This window comes from Canis lupus, chromosome 7 (assembly GCF_011100685.1).
Source record: "Canis lupus familiaris isolate Mischka breed German Shepherd chromosome 7, alternate assembly UU_Cfam_GSD_1.0, whole genome shotgun sequence".
In the NCBI taxonomy this organism is placed as follows: Eukaryota; Metazoa; Chordata; class Mammalia; order Carnivora; family Canidae; genus Canis; species Canis lupus.
Window position 1 is genome coordinate 16,198,902 of NC_049228.1, and position 22,937 is coordinate 16,221,838.

The following is a 22,937-nucleotide window of genomic DNA, read 5'->3' on the forward strand; positions in this document are numbered from 1 at the left end:
GTTTTTTGGTGGAGTCTTTGGGGTTTTCTATATAGAGTATAATGTCATCTGAAAATAGTGAAAATTTTACTTCTTCCTTGCTAACTTGGATGCATTTTTTTTGTTGTTGTTGTCTTGATTGCTGAGGCTAGGACTTCTAGTACTGTGTTGAAAAACAGTGGTAAGAGTGAAAATCCCTGTATTCCTGACTTTAGGCGGAAAACTCTCAGAGGATATTAACTGTGGGTCTTTCATATAGGGCTTATAATATTGAGGTATGTTCCTTCTATCTCTACTTTCCTTAGGGTTTTTATCATGAAAGGATGTTATGTTTTGTCAAATGCTTTTTCTGCTTCTATTCAGAGGATCATATGGCTCTTCGCCTTTCTTTTATTAATGTGGTGTATGTATCACATTGATTTGTGGACATTGAACCACCCCTGCAGCCCAGGAATAAACCCCACTTGATCATGGTAAATAATCCTTTTTACTGTTAGATTCAATTAGCTAATATCTTGTTGAGAATTTTTGCATCCATGTTCATCAGGAATATTGGTCTATAATACTCCTTTTTAGTGGGGTCTTTTGTCTTGTTTTGGGATCAAGATAATGCTGGCCTCATAGAATGAGTTTGGAAGTTTTCCTTCCATTTCTATTTTTTGGAACAGCTTCAGGAGAATAGGTATTAGTCCTTCTTTAATGTTTGGTAAAATTCCCCTGGAAAGCCATCTGGACCTGAACTCCTGTTTGTTGGGAGATTTTTTAATTAATAATTCAATTTCTTTGCTGGTTATAGGTCTGTTCAAATATTCTATTTCTTCCTGTTTAAGTTTTGGTACTTTATGTGCTTCTAGGAATATACCCATTTCTTCCAGATTGCCCAATTTCTTGGCATATAATTGCTCATAATATTCTAATTTTATTTCTGTGGTGTTGGTTGTGATCTCTCCTCTTCCATTCCTAATTTTATTGAGTCCTTTCTCTTTTCTTTTTGATAAGTATACTTAGGGGTTTATCAATTTTGTTAATTCTTTCACAGAACCAGATCCTGGTTTCATTGATTTGCTCTACTATTTTTTCAGTTTCTGTATCATTTATTTCTGCTCTAATCTTAACTATTTCCTTCTGCTGGTTTTAGACTTTATTTGCTGTTCTTTTTCCATCTCCTTTATGTATAAGGTTAGGTTGTGTATTTCAAACTTTTCTTGCTTCTTGAGGAAGGCCTATATTGCTATATACTTCCTTATTATGATCGCCATTACTGCCTCCAGAAGGTTTTTGACTGTCATATTTTCATTTTCATTTGCTTCCATGTATTTTTTTTATTTCTTCTTTAATTTCAGGAGAAACCCATTCATTCTTTAGTAGGCTGTTCTTTAACCTCCATGTATTTGTGGTCTTTTCAAATTTCTTCTTATGGTTGACTTCAAGTTTCATAGCACTGTGGTCTGAAAATATGCATGGTATGATCTCAATCCTTTTGAACTTGTTGAGTCCTGATTTGTGACCCAGTATGTTATCTATTCTGGAGAATGTTCCATGTGCATTAAAAGATAATGTATATTCTGATGGGTTAGGATGAAAAAATGCTCTAAATATGCCTATGAAGTTCCTCTGGTCCAGAGTGTCATTCAAAGGCCTTGTTTCCAGGCAGCTTGCATGCCCAGTGGTTTAGCGCCACCTTCAGCCCAGGGTGTGATCCTGGAGACCCGGGATGGAGTCTCACATCCCTGCATGGAGCCTGCTTCTCCCTCTGCCTGTGTCTTTGCGCCTCTCTCTCTCTGCATCTCTATGAATAAATAAATAAAATCTTAAAAAAATAAAAAAATAAATAAAGTACCTGGCAAGGCAAGGACTGCTTCCCTTCCCCAGAGGAGAGACTTGCAGCTGGGTGGGTACCATTCTGTCCCAGAAAATCAGTTGCATGGCACATGCTTAGTGGCTAGAGTCTTGCAATATACATTTTAAGTTAATCTTAGTTCACCTTCAAATAACACTATCATATTTCATATATAGTGCAGGCACTTTTTAACAGAGTATTCCCATTTCTCCCCAGTATGATATTACTGTCACTTAATTTACCAATCCATACATTATCACCCAATACCATCACAAATACTATTAAACAGCTATTTTAATCAATTGAGATAAATAAAAATATTTTACCTTTGTTTATTCTTTATCCAAAGCTCTTCCTTCCTATACACAGATCGGAGTTTCTGACTTTTAACAATTTTCCTCTAAATAATTTTTCATTTTTCTTGCAAGGTGATAAATTCCCTCATTTTTTTTCCTTTTTGTTTAAAATAGTTATTACCCTTTCACTTTTGAAAAATATTTTCACTGCATACATAGAATTCCAGGTTGGTAGTTTTCTTTCAACACTTTGAATATTTCACTCCTTTCATCTTGTTTGCATAGTTTCTTATAAGAAGTCTGTTGTAATTCTTATTCTTGTTCACCTATAGATAAGCATTTCCTCCTCCCTCCCCCCCCACCCCACTCCTTTTTCATAGTTGTCTTCAGTTTGAATATGATATGCTAATGTATAGAATTTTTTGGTATTTATCCTGCTTGGTGTGCTCTGAGCTTCATGGATCTATGGTTTGTTGTCTGCATTTAATTGTGGAAAATTCTCACCATTATTAATTCAAATATTTCTTTGGCTGCATTTGCTCTTTTTCTCTTCTGGCATTCCAATTACACATATGCTGCACCTTTTGAAATGGTCCCACAGTCCTTGGATGTTTTGTTTCTTCATTCTTTTTTTTCTTTGAGATCCTGCTGACATACCTTCAAGCTCACTGATTCTTTCCTCAGTTTCATTCCATCTATTAGTTAACCCATCAAAAGTATCATTTTTATTTAGTGTTTTTTATTTCTAGCATTTATTATTATTTATTCATGAGAGACAGAGAGAGAGAGGTAGAGACATAGGCAGAGGGAGAAGCTGGCTCCCTGCAGGAAGCCCGATGTGGAACTTTATCTCAGGACCCAAGGATCACGCCCTGAGCCAAATGCAGAGGCTCAACTGGTGAGCCACTCAGGCATCCCGCTAGCAGTTTCTTTTAATCCTTAGAGTTTCCATCTTATGTTTACATTATCTGTTCTTACATTTTGTGTCCCATTTCCATTAGACTAACATCAATTAGGTATTTTAAATTCCATCTAATTCCAAAATCATAATTGAGTCTGGTTCTGAAGCTTACTTTCTCTCTTTAAGCTTAGTTTTTTTCTTGCCTTCAAGTATGTTTTATAATATTTTGTGGAAAGCCAACCATGATGCATTGACTAGAAACTAAAGTAAACAGGCTTTTAGAGTGAGGTTTTATATTAATCTAGCCAGGAGGTAAACTGTGTTTAATGTTTGCTATAGCTGTAGGTGTCAGACACCTCACATTCCTATGGTTTCCATTATTTGTGTCTCCTCTGTTGCCTTTGAGCTTCCCTAAAAACTCCTCCTTTTGTGTCTTGTTCTTTTAGCTATAATCCAGTTATTATACTGGAGCCTAACTGGTGTGGTTGGAAGGTATAATGGAGAGAAATTGTTCTTATTAGTCTTTTAGTGTATCTATGTCCCTGGACTGTGATCTTTACAAGTTTCGTAGTGCCCTCCTCTTCCCAGATAGGAAGGAAGGCTAGAAGAGGCTGGAGTCAAGGAAATACCCTTCTCCCCTAGATGGGAAGATGCTATGGTAATCTTTTCCTCTGGTGAATGAATCTTTGTCATGGAGATGCTCTGGGTATATTTCACAATATTAACTTTTCCCATCCCCAACTAGAGGCATAATGGGATTTTTCTTGGCTCTCACCAGAGAACCTAGAGAGATTCCTGGAGGCAAAAACCCCACAGAGATGTGGGGTGTCTCACTAGGAAATGCATCCCTCCAGGAATTTCTCACTTGCATACTAGTCCATACTCAACCTCCAGCAGTTTATCAAAATTACCATTTGTGTTCTTACAGTTTATGGCTCAGGGGATTATCTGTTCCAGGTAAGGAGATCCTGGTTGTGATTCTGAATTTACTTCTCTCTCCAGATTTCAAGGTGGCAGTTTGCCCTATGACCTTAGTTTTCTTATGGGTCCAAGAACATCATTTTCAGTTTTGTTCCATCTTTTTTCTTGTCTTAAGGACGTGAGTGATAACTAACAAGCTGTTTACATATCAGAGCTACATCTGAAACTATTTGTTTTTTAGTTTCCATTTCTCTGTTGAGATTCTCTGTCCACTTATTAATTCCAAATTTTCCTATAATTTGTTGAACATATTTATAATAGCTGCTTTGAAGTCTTGTCTGAAAATCTTAACATCTGAGCCCACTCAGAGTCAGATTATATTAACTATCTTTTTCCCTGGGAATGGATCTAATTTTCTGGTTTCTTTCCATGCCCATAAATTTTTTGGTTGAACACTGGAGACTTTGGAAAATACATTCTCATAACTTTAGATTGTGTTGTGTTCTTCTAAGGATTGTTAGTCTTGTATTCTAGCAGGCAGGTAACTTGTCTGGGCTCAAAATCAGCTGATATATCTGTTTAGTTCTCTCGACTTCCACGCTTCAACTACAGACTTTTTTAAAAAGCATCGTTCCCCAATTTCTCTCCCCCACCAATGCTAGTATAGTTTAGTGGTCAGTCAAGAATTTGAGCAGAGTTTATGCTCAAATTCTGGATCTGGCCCTTTTTGCAACTCTCTTCTTTCAGGATACCCCACCTATATTTCCAGCTGTTCTGCCAGCTTTGAACTCTGTGCTTTGCCATCTTGAAATAGTTGGATTGCATTTTTTGCTACCAAAGCTATAAAACCTGGTGATCACTCTCATACTGAAAAGCCACAAATTCCCATTTCTTACCCAAGGATATATTTCAAGGTTTGTTGCCTACTTTGGTTATTTTACAGTGCCTTCAAATAGCTGGATGCTTTTAATATATTTTTGTCCAAATTTTATAATTGTTATCTATGCAAAGGTTTGACCAGTTACCTTACTCCACCACTCCCAGACCTAGATTCTCTGTGATTTAACTTTTAAGATGAGAGAACCCCACGTTGTCCCATGCTATTAGAATCTGAAGTCTAATAATGATAAGTTGTATTCAAATTCAACTTTTGTTGACTCTGAATTTCTAGATAAATAGATTTCAAAAATCTTATCTATACCGATTTCCCAAAGTAATCCCAAGGCTTCGTTACACAAGAATCCCAGTAACATCAAAATAGGCACTGAAGTGAGATTCTTAATGATTAAAAAAATAAGTGAAATTTGAAAGAAAATACAAAAAGAAAAGATTTAGGCTAACAGTTAATTGTTGAACAAATAAAATGTGGCTCAGAATTCCTAAGGCAAAGAACGTGTACAGGTGGAACATAAAAAGATTTAACAATCTAGTATGAAATAGTCAGATGTCCTTTGGCTCCATTCAAAATTTTCCTTTAATTTTGAAACCATGGGCAAGAATTCCTGTTTTCCTCTCTATCTAAAACAAAGACAGAAATATATACTTTACTGCATAGTAATGTAAAAACATTTTAAGACATTTTGAAGTATTACGGAGAATGATGCTGGTTAAATCCACATTGTTTCATTTATTATAAAAACAACTTATCAATATCCATGAGAAAAAAAGAAATTAAGAGGCAGCCAAATTATTCAACTTTCTCTTTACTTTGTATATTATATGTGGTGGAGCTCTCCCTCCTCTTTTCTTAGGCTTTGGCCAAAATCAAGAATGTAAAAATAAAAGATAAGGAAAGAACTAGATTGATGATATTTTTTAATCCAAAAAGCCAATGATTTCATTGAATTCAGTTATATAAAAATGATTTTCTAATACTGGTAGTTGCACTTTGTTCTTATCTCAAAAATTGGACATCTAATTTTATAATCTACTTCAGTCAGGGTAACATATATCCTAAGTTAAGTAATATGATAAAAGAATAACCATGTAATTTTTTTGTTTAAAATAGAGTATTATTACCGGAGACGTAAATCTTCCCACATTTTCAATAATCCACAGAGCATTACTATCTCATAGTATTTTTTCCAGCATTCAACGGCCTCTGCTGCAGATGGATCTTCCGTAATATTACTCTGATACTCAATGAGCTCAACACGCTTTTTCTTATATTTCTCCAAAGTTTTTTTGAAACGTTGTGCAATAGGACCAGGTATGGTTCCATCTTGTATATCACACCACCTGAAAAGTATCAATATAATTACAATGTTTATCTTATAAAATGTGCTAAATTAGCTTTTAACTATACTTACAAATTAATTCTTTCTTCGATTAAAGCAGTGTAATTCTCACAACTTTCTTCATCATCCCAGTCTCTCCAAAGAAAGTCATAAAAAAACCTATGATGAATGAAAATAATGTAAAAGTGATCAAAAAGAGCCAATAATATGTATATAATTAAAGACATTCTCATGTCAGAATTCTTTATATGAATTCTAAGAAAAATATTTGTAAATGACCTTTCAGTGAACTAATATTAAAATTAAACTTTTAAAAATTGGGTGATCTACATTCTTTTTTTTTTTTTTAAAGATTTTGTGTATTTATTTATGAGAGACACAGAGGGATACAGGTAGAGGGAGAAGCAGGCTCCCTCACAGGGAGCCCGACATGGTGCTTGATCCTGGGGCTGCAGGATCACGGCCTGAGCTAAAGGCAGATGCTTAACGGCTGAGCCACCCAGGCATCCCAAGATGATCTACATTCTATTGAAGGTTGCTACAGATCATGTTTCTTGAAGTGGGAATGTAAAATGCAGGTTCCAAATTTCATAGATTTGGCTGTTTTGTTCAACAAAGAAATAATACTTAAAATTTTATTTATTTATTTGAGAGAGAGAGATTAGGTGGGGGATGAACAGAGGGAGAAGAGCAAGAGAAGAGCTCCTACTGAGCAAGGAGCCTGAAGTGGGGCTCAATCCCAGGACACTGGGATCATGATCTAACCAAAGGCAGATGCTTAACTGACTGAGCCACCCAGGCACCCCAGAAATAATACTTCAGGTATAATCAAATTTGTATATTCTGGGGAAGTATTAGAAAAACAAAAATATGGGCATTCCTGGGAGGCTCAGTGGTTGAGTGTCTGCCTTTGGCTCAGGGCATGATCCTGGGGCCTGGGGATCAAGTCCCACAACAGGCTCCCCACAGGGAGCCAGCTTCTCCCTCTGCCTATGTCTCCTGCTTCTCTCTGTGTGTCTCTCATGAATAAGTAAAATCTTCAAAAAAAAAAAAAAAAAGAAAGAAAGAAAAAGAAAAAGAAAAAAATATGCCCCTAAAATTCTGAATTATGTTTATGGATAACTTCTCTCAAATTGTATCAACTTAAGAAGCAATCATAATGTGGATGATGACATCTAGTATTTGTAATGTCCTTACATGTGAAACATAAAATGTAATATATTTAAGATGCTTAAATACGAACAAAATTTAGTGTTACTTATCTCTAGAACTTTTTAAATCAATTTTTGAAAATGCAAGATCAAAAAATGGCAAACTTTTCATTGCCCATATATAATACTTCTGCAGGAGAATGTTAAGAGTTATAAATATGTTCATTAAAAATCGACACCTAGCTGGCTCAGTCAGTGGAATATGTGACTCTTGATCTCAGTCATGAATTCGAGCCCCATGTTAGGTGTAGAGATTACTTAAAATAAATAAATAAACTTAAAAAAGGACAAATTGAATTCAGCAGTAAGAAAAATTAAATCTATAACTATTTATAAAGTGCTTGTATACTTACATATTAACTTTTTGAATATCATAACTTTAAGAGGTAAAAAGGTCTAATACCTTACAACTTCCAAGGCCAAAGCAATATCATGTATATCAGAATCTTGTCCTTCAACAGGATACACTTCCAAGAGAGGCACACTATGCTCCAGTTCTTCCAAAATCTCATTGACCAAACCCCTTGGAATATTTGCAATGTTAGAAGAAAAAGGCTCAGCAAGAGATACACTAACTTTGAAACAAGATGATGAGCTTTGGCGTGGTTTACAAGTTACCTAAGATAAATATTATAAAATTTGTAATTACAAATCAAAATGAACGACAAAGATATTTTCCTCACACATGATCTACTTACAAAGTTTCTTCTTTTAAATTTGAAGATCTCTTTACCACAAAGTAATTATAGATCAATATTAAATAAAATAACACAATTTTTTCAAACCTTATTTGTTTTCCTTTTTTTTTAAGTTCCAGTGTAGTTACTAACATTATATCACTGTACAGTACAGTGATTCAACAATTCCATATATTACTCAGAGTTCATCACGATAAGTCTTAATCCTCTCCACCTATTTCACCCATCCCCCTACCCAAACTCCCTTCTGGTAACCATTTGTTTATTCTTTATACTTGAAAGTTTGTTTTTTGGTTTGTCTCTTTTGTTTTCTTTCTTAAATTCCACATATGAGTAAAATCATGTAGTATTCGTCTTTCTCTGACTTATTTCACTTAGCATTATACTCTCTAAATCCATCCATGTTGTTGCAAACAAGATTTCATTCTTTCTTGTGGCTGAACAATATTCCATTGTAAATATATATACCACATTGTCTTAATCCATTCATCTATCACTGCATACTTGGACTACTATAATTTAGTTATTGTAAATAATTCTACAATACACATAGGGTGCATGTATCCTTTCAAATTAGTATTTTTGTATTCTTTGAGTAAATACCCAGTAGTGTGACTGCTAGATCACTAGTTCTATTTTTAATTTTTTGAGGAACCTCCGTACAGTCTTCTAATGGCTGTACCAGTTTGCATTCCTACCAAGAGTGTACAAGGGTTTCCCTTTCTCCATATCCTCACTAACACCTATTGTTTCTTGTGTTTTTTATTTTAGCCATTTTGACAGGTGTGAGGTGATATCTCATTGTAGTTTTGATTTGCATTTCCCTGATGATCAGTTTGAGCAACTATTCATGTGTCCGTTGGCCATCTGGATGTCTTCTTTGGAGAAATGTCTGTTCATGTCTTCTGCCCATTTTTAAATTTGATTGTTTTGAGCTGTTGAGTTGTATAATTTCTTTTCTATTTTGGATACTAACCTTTTATCAGATATATCATTGGCAAATATCTTCTCCATTCTACAAGTTGTATTTTAGTTGCTTGTTTCCTTTTCTGTGCCGAAGTTTTTGATCTTGATTTAGTCCTAGTTGCCTATTCTTGCTTTTGTTTCTCTCGTCTCAGGAGACATATCTAGAAAAATGTTGCTATGGCAATAGCAGATAAATTTCTGCCTGTGTTCTCTTTTAGGATTTTTATGATTTCAGGTTTCACATTTAGATCTTTAATTCATTTTGAATTTCTTTTTGTGTATGCTGTAAGAATGTGGCCTGGTTTCACTCTTTTGCATGTGGCTGTCCAGTTTTACCAATACCATTCGTTAAAGAGACTGTCTCTTTCCTGTTGCATATTCTTGCCTCCTTTGTTGAAGATAAATTGGCCAGATGGTTATGGATTTATTTCCGGGTTTTCTATTCTGTTCCACTGATCTATGTGTCTGTTATTGTGCCAGTACCACATTGTTTTGATTACTACTGTTTTGTAGTATATCTTGAAATCTTAGATTGTCATACTTCCAGTTTTGTTCTTCCTTTTCAAGACTGCTTTGGCTATTTGGGTTCTTTTGTGGTTTCATACAAATTTTAGGATGATTTGTTCTAGTTCTGTGAAAAATGTTATTGGTATTTTGATAGGGATTGCAATAAATCTGCAGATTGCTTTGGATAGTGTGGACATTTTAACAATATTTGTTCTCCCAATCCCTAAACATGGAATATGTTTCCATTTCTTTGTGTCGTCTTCAATTTCTTTCATCAGTGTTTTATAGTTTTCAGAGTACAGGTATTTCACCTCCTTGGTTAAGTTTATTCCTAAGGATTTTATTATTTTTGGTGTAATTGAAATGAAGGGGTTTCTTAATTTCTTTTTCTGCTAAGTAGTGTATAGAAATGCAATGAATTTCTGCATACAGATTTTGTATCCTGCAACTTTACTGAATTCATTTACCAGTTTTAGTATTTTGGTGAAATCTTTAGGATTTTCTATATACAGTATTTGCAAATAGTGAAAGTTTTACTTCTTTCTTACCTATCTGGATGCCTTTTATTTTATTTTTTTTAAGATTTATTTATTTATGATAGACATAGAGAGAGAGAGAGAGGCAGAGACGCAGGCAGAGGGAGAAGCAGGCTCCATGCGGGGAGCCCTATGTGGGACTTGACCCCGGGACTCCAGGATCGCGCCCCGGGCCAAAGGCAGGCACCAAACCGCTGAGCCTCCCAGGGATCCCCAGGATGCCTTTTATTTCTTTTTCTTGTCTGACTGCTGTGGCTAGGGCTTCCAGTACTATGTTGAATAAAAGTGGTGACAGTGGACATTCTTGTCTTGCTCCTGACCTTAGGGGAAAGGCTGTTTTTCACCAGTGAGTATGATATTAGCTCTGGGTTTTTCATATATAGCTTTTATTGTGTTACAGGATATTCCCTCCAAACCTACTTTGTTGAGGGTATTTTTTTTAAATCAGGAATGGATGTTGTACTTTGTCAAATGCTTTTTTCTGCATCTATTGAAATGATCATATGGTTTTTATCCTTTGTCTTGTTGATGTTATGTATCACATTAATTGATTTGTGAATACTCAACTACTTTTGCATCCCAAGAATAAGTCCCACTTGGTTATGGTGAGTAATTTTCTTAATGTACTGTTGGATTCAGTTTGCTAAAATTTTGTTGAGTATTTTTGCATCTATGCTCATCAGAGATATTGGCCTACAGTTCTCTCCCTCTCTTTTTTGGCAGTGTTTTGGTAGCTGGTTTTAGTATTGGAGTAATGCTGGCCTCATAGAATGAATTTGAAAGCTTTCCTTCCCTTTCTATTTTTTTAGAATAGGTCCCAGTTCATGGATGCCTTGTCTTTTACTTCTGAGAATATTAATAGGTTTTTAATATATGTGTGTGTGTGTGTATATATATATTTTTTTCCTTCTCCTTATCATTTGTTTCTTCAAAATGTCTTCTTTTCTGCTGTTTTATTTTTATTTTATTTTTTAAAAATATTTATTTATGATAGTCACACAGAGAGAGAGAGAGAGAGAGGCAGAGACACAGGCAGAGGGAGAAGCAGGCTCCATGCACCGGGAGCCCGACATGGGATTCGATCCCGGGTCTCCAGGATCGCGCCCTGGGCCAAAGGCAGGCGCCAAACCGCTGCGCCACCCAGGGATCCCTTTTCTGCTGTTTTAACCACTATTTTGTTATTAGAGTTTCTTTAGATATCTGGTGATCCTTGGCTGTCTGCTCATATTAAAAGGTGGAGCATTAAAAAAAAAAAAAAAAAAAAGGTGGAGCATTAAAAAAGAGGTCTGGGGATCCCTGGGTGGCTCAATGGTTTAGCGCCTGCCTTCGGCCCAGAGCGTGATCCTGGAATCCCGGGATCGAGTCCCACATTGGCCTCGCTGCATGGAGCCTGCTTCTCTCTATGCCTCTCTCTCTCTCTCATGAATAAATAAATAAAATCTTAAAAAAAAAAAAAAGAGGTCTGTGTATATGGGTGGAACAAGTATGGATGTTCTATCTGTAAATGCAGGATATTCTGCACTGGCTCTTTCCATGGGAACTCAATATGCCAATTATCTTTAGGTCTTTTCTTTTGAGCTGAACATAGAAAAATCTTCCAACTCTCATGCCTAAAGGGATATGCCTTAACTGCCTGTATGCTAGAAACAGAGTCAGAATAGAAGGAAGAGGATCCTAACATTCAGTGCCAGTAAACTTTGACTTACTCCCTTCTCAGTAGGATACTACCATTCAGCTTCTTAAATCTGTAAATTTTATGTCTTTTTGCCAAATTCAGCATATTTCAGCCATTATTTTATTCAAAAATTTTTTTCAGCCACATCTTTTCTTCTCTTTTTCTGGGACTCAGAAGACATGAATGTTGGGTCTTTTGTTATAGCCCAACATGTCCCTGCAGCTCTGTTCATTTTGTTTTCCAGTCTATTCCTTCTGGTGTTCAATTAGATAATTTCTAACTTTCTATTGTCAAGTTTGCTGATTGTTCCCTCTGTCTTCATTCTGTTGTTCAGCACATCCTTTTGAGTTTTTTTAGGTTACTATATTATTCTAGTTCTAAAACTTTGTTTTTAAAAAAATAAAATAAAATAAATAAAACTGTTTTTGCTGAGACTTCCTATTTTTTCATTTGTTTCACATGCGCTCATAAATGCTCAGTAATGCATTTTTATGGTGGTTGCTTTAAAGTCCTTGTCAGTGGGCAGCCCGGGTGGCTCAGAGGTTTAGCACCCCCTTCAGCCCAGGGTGTGATCCTGGAGACCTGGGATGGAGTCCCAGGTTGGATTCTCTGCATGGAGCCTGCTTCTCCCTCTGCCTGTGTCTCTCTGCCTTTCTCTGTCTCTGTGTCTCTCATGAATAAATAAATAAAATCTTAAAAAAAAATAATAAAGTCTTTGTCAGGTAAATCTAACATCTAGGTTACCTCAGTGTTGGTGTCTATTGTTTTATCTCATTCAAGTTGAGATTATTCTAATTCTTACAAGGGATTGAGAAGAGATAACAAGTGATTTTCTATTTAAATCTAGACATTTTGAATATTATGTCATGAGATTCTTGACCTTATTTAAATCTTTTATTTCATCAGTCCTCTTCTGACACCAATATGGCATAAAAAGGAAGTTTCCACCCTGTTACTGCCAGATAGGGAGTGAAGTCCAGATTCTCCAGTGTCTGTTGACTGTAGGAATGGGGAGAGGTATTTCTTCTTTACTGCTATTCTGGGGTAGGAGTTCAGGTTCAACATGAGATCTCTACTGATACTTCCCCCTAGCTTGGAGAGAGAGGAGCATCTCATTTCTGCTCCCCATGTTGTTTCCATTGACATCACAGTAGGGTGGAGTCCTGATTCTCTACTAGATCTTTTCTGACACCACTGCTCCAGGAAGTGGAAGGAGTCTCCCCTTACTGGTGGGGGTGGTAGTCCAGTCTTCCCATGTAGTCTACATTGATAACAGGGGTGTAGGAGAAGTTCTTTATCACTCAACTCCCCATTTTCTCCCCACTAGGTCTTCTCTAAGACCACTTTGGCATTGGGGTTAGTGTGCCTTGTTACAACTTAACAAGAGTGGAAGTCTAGGTTCTTCACTTGGTCTTTTCCTGCAGTGGGGAAAGAGGGACAGCAGGTTTGTTTTTTTTCTTCCTGTGGTGTTGCCCCTTTCCTGGTCCTTTGACTAGAGAAAGCAGGCCTTTAGGAGTGGGGGACTTTTTATTTATTAAAAAAAAATTTTTTTTAAAGATTTATTTATTTACTCATGACAGATACACACACAGAGGCAGAGGGAGAAGCAGGCTCCATGCAGGGAGCCCAACGTGGGACTTGATCCTGGGTCTCCAGGATCACACCCTGGGCCGAAGGCGGCGCCAAACCGCTGAGCCACCCTGGCTGCCTGGACTTTTTAATTTTAATTTTTTACTTTTGATCTACTACTATTGATGTTTCTAGGTTGCCAGCTTCTCTGATACCCAGTCTAAGATATACGAAGCAAACCTCAAGGAAGTTATGGTCATTCCTTGGGTCATGAGGTCCCTAGGCACTCTGCCTTCTATCCATCTTTTTAGAGTCTTATGTTGGCTTTATATTAACATAATCCAGGTTTTTTTTTTGTTATACTCTGTAGGAAGAATAGGGAAAAATAATGTCTACTCCATCTTTCTGGGAATGGAAGTCTCTGTTTTTAAATAGCTTTCAACCAATTCTTTCTCAGCTCCATCTTTAACCCCATGCCCAGAGACCTAAATACAATCAATTCTTTGGGGTTATTTAGTGTATATCATGTTGTTTTTTGGTTTTCCTTAATACAAATTTAGAATTCAACTTTCTTAGCTCTACTGTCAGTTGCCACCTACTTATCTGTTCTATGCCTTTTAAGTTTTCTTGCCATTATCTCCTTTCCTCTCTCTTCTCCTTACATATGTTTCAAAAAATTCCTTTGCTATCATTTTGATGGAGAACTCTAGGGACAAAAAAAAAGATCCTACAAGTTTTCAGAGAGAAAAAAACATATACGTATTATCAAAGGATTGATGATATTGGCTTCTCAATCACCAACACTGGAAGCTTGAAAATGAACAGTATTTTTCTAATTCTGGCCATAAAAATCAAACCTAGAATCATGTTCCTAGTCAATTTTTCAAATAAATATGAAGATACTGTAAAGATATTTTCTTTTTTTTTTTAAGATTTTAAAATTTTATTTATTCATAGAGACAGAGAGAGAGAGAGGCAGAGACACAGGCAGAGGGAGAAGCAGGCTCCATGCAGAGAGCCCGACATGGGACTTGATCCAGGGTCTCCAGGATCATGCCCTAGGCTGCAGGCGGCACTAAACCGCTGTGCCACCAGGGCTGCCCTATAAAGATATTTTCAAGAACACAAGACTGCAATAGTTTTATCTTTTTTGTGTCCTTACCCATGAAGCTATTAGGAAAAGGTCCCTAGCCAAAACAATAGAATTAAGAATAAAGGAAGACAGGAATTCTGGGAAACAGGTTATTTGTACAAGAGAATAGCAAAAGGAATTCCTAACGTGATGATGGAGGGAGATCCCAAAAGGACAGCTATCCATCAGGCACAGAGATCACCAATCGACTGCGGATCAAAAGGGTGTAAGAGATAACCTCTTTAAGAAGACAAAGTTGATAGAGGTGTTTATGTTGTGAAGATTTACATAACCGAGGACAAACCTGTAAGAAAAATAAAAGAGGGATGCCTGGGTGGCTCAGCGGTTGAGCATCTGCCTTCAGCTCAGGGCGTGACCCTGGTTCTGGGGATTGAGTCCCACGTCGGGCTCCCTGTGAGGAGCCTGCTTCTCCCTCTAAGTCTCTGCCTCTCTCTCTGAGTCTCCCATGAATAAATAAAAAACAAACTAAAAGAAGTGAAAAAACAGGGTATTCAACTCTAGGAAAATGTTTTTAAATGTCCAGGAAAGGAAAATTAATCCTAGTATACTGAACGGTTTATCTATATATGAAATGGATACTACATATCTATGAAGGTAAACAGAGCATATGTTAAAACCAAAATTATTATATAAGTATTTAGGGAGGTTGGAAGCATGTGGAAAATATGGGTATAAGGTAGAACATGGAATGGTACTGGTGGTGGTAGATAAAATACCTAAATCTCCATTTTCCATAGTGGGAGCCTACATATAAAACCTAAAACAGAGAAGTCAAGAAGTAGCAATATAAGCATGATTCTTGGAGACAGGGAATTAATATAATAATTAACTAAACTGGTTAAAATTGGCTGCACCTGGAAAATACAAGGCATGGCAGCAGGAGGTAGATAGAGGTTGGCTGACCACATCATTTTATAACAAACGTTGTAACTGTATTTGACTCTATAAATTATGTACATATTTAATTTTTATAAAACTAAGAAAACATTTAGCAATAAGTGGGTACACAAAAGGTAAGGAATTGAGACATTTAATATAAACTACAATTTTGAGGCCTTTATAATGAAAGAAAGGAAAGAAACAGAGTAGGAGCTAAAGGGAAAAGAATGGTCCCAAGCAGTCTAAAATGTGAATTTAAATGCTTCCAATTTGTTCAGATAGCAAGTTACAGAACAGGCTTTAAAACCAAGGTTTCTAAAAAAATAAAATAAAATAAAATAAAATAAAATAAAATAAAATAAAATAAAATAAAATAAAATAAAATAAAAATAAAACCAAGGTTTCTGAGGGTAGCTGGGTGGTACAATCAGTAAAGCGTCCAACTCTTAATTTCGGCTCAGGTCTTGATCTCAGGGTTGTGAGACTGAGCCCCAGACTGGGCTCCATGCTGGCAGTGAAGCCTCCTTAAGATTCTCTCTCTCCATCTCCCTCTGCCCCTAGCCCTAAAAATAAAAATAATAAAACCAAGGATTCTATAACTAAAGGTGGGCGTTTGCAGAAATAGCCACAATGCAAGATGTAAATGTTGAGAAAAGCTCAAAGTAACTATTTGTTCTTCAGAACTATGATATAATAAACCAGGTAAATAACCAGCTTCCAGAATCCATGGAGAGATCCCTTAAATGTTTCCAAACTAAAGATTCTCTAAACTAGGAACATACTTCAACCTAATAAAGGTTATATATGAAAAACCCATGGCTTATATCATCCTCAAAGGGGAAAAACTGAGAGCTTTCCCTTTAGGTCAGGAACAAGACACAGATGTTCACTCTCACCATTGTTGTTCAACACAGTACTGGTTGAACAGACTGGTTGAAGTCTTAGCCACAGCACTCAGACAACAAAATAAAAGGCATTCAAATTGGCAAGGAAGAAGTAAAACTTTCACTGTTTGCAGATGGCATGATATTCTATATAGAAAACCCAAAGGCGGGATCCCTGGGTGGCGCAGCGGTTTGGCGCCTGCCTTTGGCCCAGGGCGCGATCCTGGAGACCGGGGATCGAATCCCACGTCGGGCTCCCGGTGCATGGAGCCTGCTTCTCCCTCTGCCTGTGTCTCTGCCTCTCTCTCTCTGTGACTATCATAAATAAATAAAAGAAATTAAAAAAAAAAAAAAAAAAAGAAAACCCAAAGGCCTTCACCAAAAAATTGACAGAACTGATACATGAATTCAGTAGAGTCACAGGATACAAAATCAACATACAGAAATCTGAAGCATTTCTTTATCAATAATGAAGCAGGAGAAAGAGAAAGTAAGGAACCAGCCTCATTTACAATCACATCCAGAACAGTAAGATATCTAAGAATAAACCTAACCAAAGAGGCGAAAGACCTGCACTCTGAAAACTATAAAACATTGATGAAAGAAACTGAAGATGACACAAAGAAATGAGAAGACATGCCATGCTCATGGATTAGAAGAACAAATATTGTCAAAATGTCTATACTACCCAAAGTAATCTGCACATCCAATGCAATCCCTATCAAAATACCACCAACATTTTTCAGAGAGCTAGAATAAACAATCCTAAAAGCTGTATGGAACCACAGAAGACTCTGAGTGGCCAGAACAACTGTGAAGGAAAAAAAAAAAGCAAGCCTGGAGGCATCACAATTCTGGACTTCAAGTTATATTACAAAGCTGTAATGAACAAAATTATAAGGTACTAAAAAAAATTATAAGGTACTGGCACAAAAATAGACACACAGATTAATAGAACAGAACGGAAAACCCAGAAATAACCCCACAAGCATATGGTCAATTAATCTTTGACAAGGCAGGGAAGAATATCCAATGGAGAAAAGAGTCTCTTCAACAAATGGTACTGGGAGAACTGGGCAGCAACATGCAAAAGAATGAAACTGGACCACATTCTTAGAGTATACACAAAAATAAATTCAAAATGGATTAAAGACCTAAATGTGAGACCTGAAACCATAAAAATCCTAGAAGAGAATACAGGCAGTATTCTCTTTGACATCGGCCATTGCAACTTCTTTCTAGATAGGTCTCCTGAGGCAAGGGAAACAGAAGCAAAAATAAACTATTGAGGCTTCATCAAGATAAAAAGCTTCTGCACAGTGAAGGAAACAAGCAACATAAAAGGCAATCAACAGAATGGGAGAAGATATTTGCAAATGACATATTGGATAAAGGGCCAGTATCCAAAATATATAAAGAACTTAACCAACTCAACAGCCAGAAAACAATCCAATTTAAAAATGGGCTGAAGTGGGGTATCCTGGGTGGCTCAGTGGTTTAGCACCACCTTCAGCCCAGGGCGCGATCCTGGAGACTCAAGATTGAGTCCCATGTCATGCTCCCTGTGTGGAGCCTGCTTATCCCTCTGCCTGGGTCTCTGCCTGGGTCTCTGCCTCTCTCTCTCTCTCTCTCTCTCTCTCATGATCCTAGAGATCCAGGATGGAGTCCCATGTTGGGCTCCCTACATGGAGCCTGCTTCTCCCTCTGCCTGTGTCTCTGCCTCTCTCTCTCTCTCTCATGACTAATAAAATCTTTTTAAAAAGGGGGGTGGGTGGGTGAAGACATGAATAGATGATATCCAGATGGCCAACAGAAAAGATGTGTCTTTTCATCAATATCACTGATCATCAGGGAACTGTAAATCAAAACTACAGTGAGATATCACCTGACACCTGTCAGAAGGGCTAAAATCAACAACACAAGAAATAACAGGTGTTAGTGAGGATATGGAGAAAGGGAAATCCTTGTGCACTGTTGGTAGGAATGCAAACTGGTGCAGCCTCTCTAGAAAACAGTATGGGGTTTCCTCAAAAAAGTTAAAAATAGAACTACTCTATGATCCAGCAATTGCTGGGTAATTTAGTAAATAATACTAAGTACCCAAAAGAATACAAAAATACTAATTCAAAGGGATACACGAACTCCGATGTTTACAGCAGCATTATCTATAATAGCCAAATTATAGAAATAGCCCAAGCATCCATCAATTGATGAATGGATAAAAATGATGTGGTATATATACACAATGACACATTGGCCATAAGAAAGAACAAAATCTTGCCATTTTGCAAGGACATGAATGAAGCTAGAGAGCACAATGCTAAGTAAAATAAGTTAGAGAAAGACACCATATGATTTCACTTATATTTGGAATTTAACAAACAAAACAAGCAAAGGAGGTGGGGGAAGATGGAGGGAGGCAAACTAAGAAACAGACTCTTAACTATAGAGAACAAATTGATGGTTACTGAGGATAGGTAGCTGGGGGGGATGAGTTAAATAGGTGATGGGGATTAAAGAGTGCACTGTGGTGAGCATTGGGTACCGTATGGAGGTGTTGAATCACCATATTGTACATTTGAAACTAATATTACACTAAATGTTAACTAACTAGAATTTGAATAAAACTAAAAAAAAATAGATTCTCTAAGTTTATTGATAGTGACTAAACATGTTCTTTGTTTAAAAATGTTTAAAAATCAACCATAATCCTATCAACAGAATAGCCAACCACCATTAACCTTAACCTTTTTATCTTCCAGTTTTATTCCTATGTACTTATATAATTTACATAATTGGATCATACTGCATATCTAGTTCTATAATCTTTTATTAAATACATACACAATGAGCACTTTTTTTTTTAAGATTTATTTATTTATTTATTTATTTATTTATTTATTTATTTATTCAGAGAGAGCGAGAGAGAGGCAGAGACACAGGCAGAGGGAGAAGCAGGCTCCACGCAGGAAGCCCAACGTGGGACTCGATCCCGGGACTCCAGGATCACACCCTGGGCTTCAGGCGGCGCTAAACCGCTGTGCCACTGGGGCTGCCCCAATGAGCAATTTCTTAATCATGAAAAGTTTTTTTAACATAAGTTTTATAACTATATAATATTCTATTTTATGGATATATCATCATTTATTTGACCAGCATCTCATTATTAAAGCTGTATGGTATTATCAATCTTTAATTTTATAAATATCACTGTGAACATTCAATATATAAATCTTTTTCTGCATTTCTGATTTCTGTAGAATAAATTTCTAGAAATTAAGTGAACTTTTCCATTTTCATTTATTATTCTGTGCAGGGGAGTCTATTTTTGTTATTTTTATTTTTTTCCAGCTTTATTGAGATAACTGACATAAAACGAGTGAACTACTTTAAAATTCCTAATGTATTTTGGCAAACTGCTTTCTACAGAGGTTATAAAAAAGTTTCCTTAATTTCTGGACCACTTTGTAACCAAGATTAAGGATATGCTAGATTTCGTTCCAATCAAATATTTCCAAATTTTTCTTTGTTATTGTTGTGAACCTGCAGCAGGCAGAATAATGGCCCTCAAAGATATTCATGCCTTTAGCCTTGGAACCTGTGAATATATTAATATTATTCGACACGGTAAAAGGAACTCTGCTGATGTGATGGGAAGTTATCCTGAATTACCCAGTTGGGCCCATTCTAATCATGAATCTTAAAAGACATGTACTTTTCCAGCCTGCAAAGAACCAGACAGATAGTCTAAGAAAGACTTTGGGGCAGCCTGGGTGGCTCAGCAGTTTAGCCCCTGCCTTCGGCCCAGGGTGTGATCCTGGAGACCCAGGATCCAGTCCCATGTCAGGCTCCCTGCATAGAGCCTGCTTGTGTCTCTGCCTCTCTCTCTCTCTCTCTCTCTGTGTGTGTGTGTCTCTCGTGAACAATAAATAAAATCTTAGAAAGAAAGAAAGAAAAGAAAGAAGAAAGAAAGAAAGACAGACTTTGAAGATGGAGGAAGGGGGCCAGAATGTAGAAAAGGCAAGGAAAGAGATTTTCCCTTAGAGCCTCCAGAAGGGAATGCAGCCTTGTCTGCATCTTGATATTAGCTCACTGGGCCCATGTCAGATTTTTTTCTATAGAATTGTAAGATAATAAATTTTGTATTGCTTAAGCCACCAAACCTTATGGTAAATTCTTTCAACAGCAATAGAAAACTAATTGAGCACCTAAATAAAAAGAGAATGAGGTCCATAGAAATAAATTATTGTGACTTCAGAACAAGGAGCATCATATAGCAACTGCTGATACTTTAATCCAAGTAAGACTTAAGAAGCAGAGGCAGACAAAACAATGTCTGAATTGTGCAGTGCTACCTTCAGAGGTCCAAAGAGCTAGTTTGACTGCCACATAATTCAAAGAATTAGAATCTTCCAATATACTATTTTCCCTCTGTCCACCCCTTTTCTTCCTACCTTTCTAGTGTTTAAAGAACATTGGCAATCTCTAGAGGATTCTAAAGCAATCTAATTATCTGTAATCTTGTTATTTTAGGAGTAAGAAAGAGCAAATAATCAATATGTTGCATATTAAATCTTAGAACTTGGTAGAATTTCTAGATAATCTAATCCAGTGAGTTTTCACACAACTTTAAGGATCTTTAAATGTTTTATGGAGTATAGGGGCTATCATGAGGTATTGGGAGAAAACCCATTCCCTTCATTTCAGTCAGAAATATCCTCCCTTAACGTATTATATCTGTCAGGCTTCCACATAAAACTTGACTAAACCGCCCCCCCCAAATGTTAAAGATACCCACATAGTACACCTCCTCTTACATGAAAAAAGGTCCAGAGAAGTTATGAAAGTTCCAGGGAAAGGCTACTCAAAACCTGAAATTGAGCAAACCTCAAAGAAACACTAAACACAGAATATTATTGAAAAACTAATCTCAAGTCTCCATTATATTTTTTGTATAGTCTCTATGATCAAAAATAAGCCAATTTTTATCTGTAAAAATACCACTAACTTACTTTTCCACGGAAATGGAACTGAATTGTTTTCAGGTAGTGTGCAATGTAATGAACTTCAAATTTTTCTCGTGACCAAAACAATAGATTTGAGATATCTGTGGCAGGGATACCATTTGTGATTATAGATATTAATGTCTACACAAGGATAATTAATCTTTAAGGGAATCAAATTTATGACATTATATATGCCACATTTAACCTATAGACCTAAAAAAGTAAAATGTTATAGGATGAATGCTTGAAAGTTAATGTATTATACTAAAAGGATACTTTTCATGGAAAGAAAATAATAGTTTTCTTCTTTTTTTTTTTTAAGATTTTATTTATTTATTCATGAGATGGAGAGGCAGAGGAATAAGCAGGCTCCCCATAGAGCAGGAGCCTGATGTGGGACTCAACCCAGGACCCCAGGATCATGACCTGAGCCAAAGACAAACACTTAGTTGCTTAGCCACCCAGGCACCCACCAATAGTTTTCTGATCCACTTTTTCTGTCTTAATCTAACTAAACCTGGTAATTTATCTTCACAGATAAATGAAGATTAAAGTGATAGAAAAAGAAGCCCCAAGTCTGTTAAAGCTTAAGTTACTAATTTTAAAGAAATGTACTTCTGTTATTTGAGCAATTAAAATTAAACTAATAAATACTGTCTGATACACTAGATTCCATTTAATAATTAACTGTGCACAGGTAAATGGATGCTAATATCCCCCCTTCTTTTTACACTATTCATTTGCTTAGAAACTTAAAATAGACATAACCTTTTGTCAATCAATCTCCGTTTAAGAGTCAAAGCCCCAAATCAGTAATGCCATATTTTAGTGTTAAAAAGAACTGGTAATTTCACTCAAAAGAACAAAGATCAGGTAAAAATTATTTACCTCAACCAGTATAGCAACAAAAGGGATAGAAGCTTCTTCATATTTCACAAAGAATAACTCAGGGTTAGTCTTCCAGACTCCAAGCCATCTGTCTCTCAACTTTAATTTTTCTGATAGATATTTACTCATAGCCTCATCAGCATCTTCTGCCTAGCAAAAGAAAAAATATAGGTAAGTTGTATAAAATTATATACTTTTATAAATTGAATCTATGTTTGCTGGAAAATATCATAAACATTAAAAACTTAAAAGAGATACATACACTCAATAGAGTAATTCAGTGCTAAGACATGTACTTATTTATATTTAAGTAATTTGTTTTATTAATCCACTGAGGAGAAAGAACTGTAATTATACATTAAAAAATAGTAATTATCATATTTAAAAACAGCAATTATTTTTTCTGAACTTTAAAGATACAATAACTATTTAAAACAGTACATAAAAAAATAAAAAAAATAAAACACTACATAAAAATTTAAAATAGCACTTCATTGTATAAAACAAATGAGCATGCTAAGCATTCAACAAATACTGCCCATTTGATTTTTAAAATTTAAATCCAGCTACCTCAAGGATAATAATGTAAGCTATTGTGAAACACAGTCCTTAAGAGCCTGTCTGATTAATGGCACAAAAATTTACATAAACGTTTTTCAGTTGCGTTTTGGAGACTTCATCTCCTCCAACTCTCAGTATCAGATATAAGTTGGCCATTGATACTGTCCTAGTTTTATGGTAACTGTGTTCTTAAAAAATTTTTCATCCAATTATAAAATACAGTTCACCTG

General features: G+C 36.1%; 1 protein-coding gene across 1 annotated transcript in view; it reads right to left on the reverse strand.

Annotated features, from left to right (window-relative positions):
- SHCBP1L (SHC binding and spindle associated 1 like) overlaps positions 1 to 22,937 on the reverse strand; it is a 44,371-nt gene that overhangs the window by 19,718 nt on the left and 1,716 nt on the right. Inside the window, exons 2-5 of the mRNA XM_038541747.1 lie at positions 22,147 to 22,296; positions 7,789 to 8,003; positions 6,247 to 6,333; positions 5,957 to 6,175 (exon numbers count right to left, since the gene is read on the reverse strand). Of these exons, the coding sequence (XP_038397675.1) occupies positions 5,957 to 6,175; positions 6,247 to 6,333; positions 7,789 to 8,003; positions 22,147 to 22,296 (671 nt within the window). The remainder of the gene's footprint in view (positions 1 to 5,956; positions 6,176 to 6,246; positions 6,334 to 7,788; positions 8,004 to 22,146; positions 22,297 to 22,937) is intronic.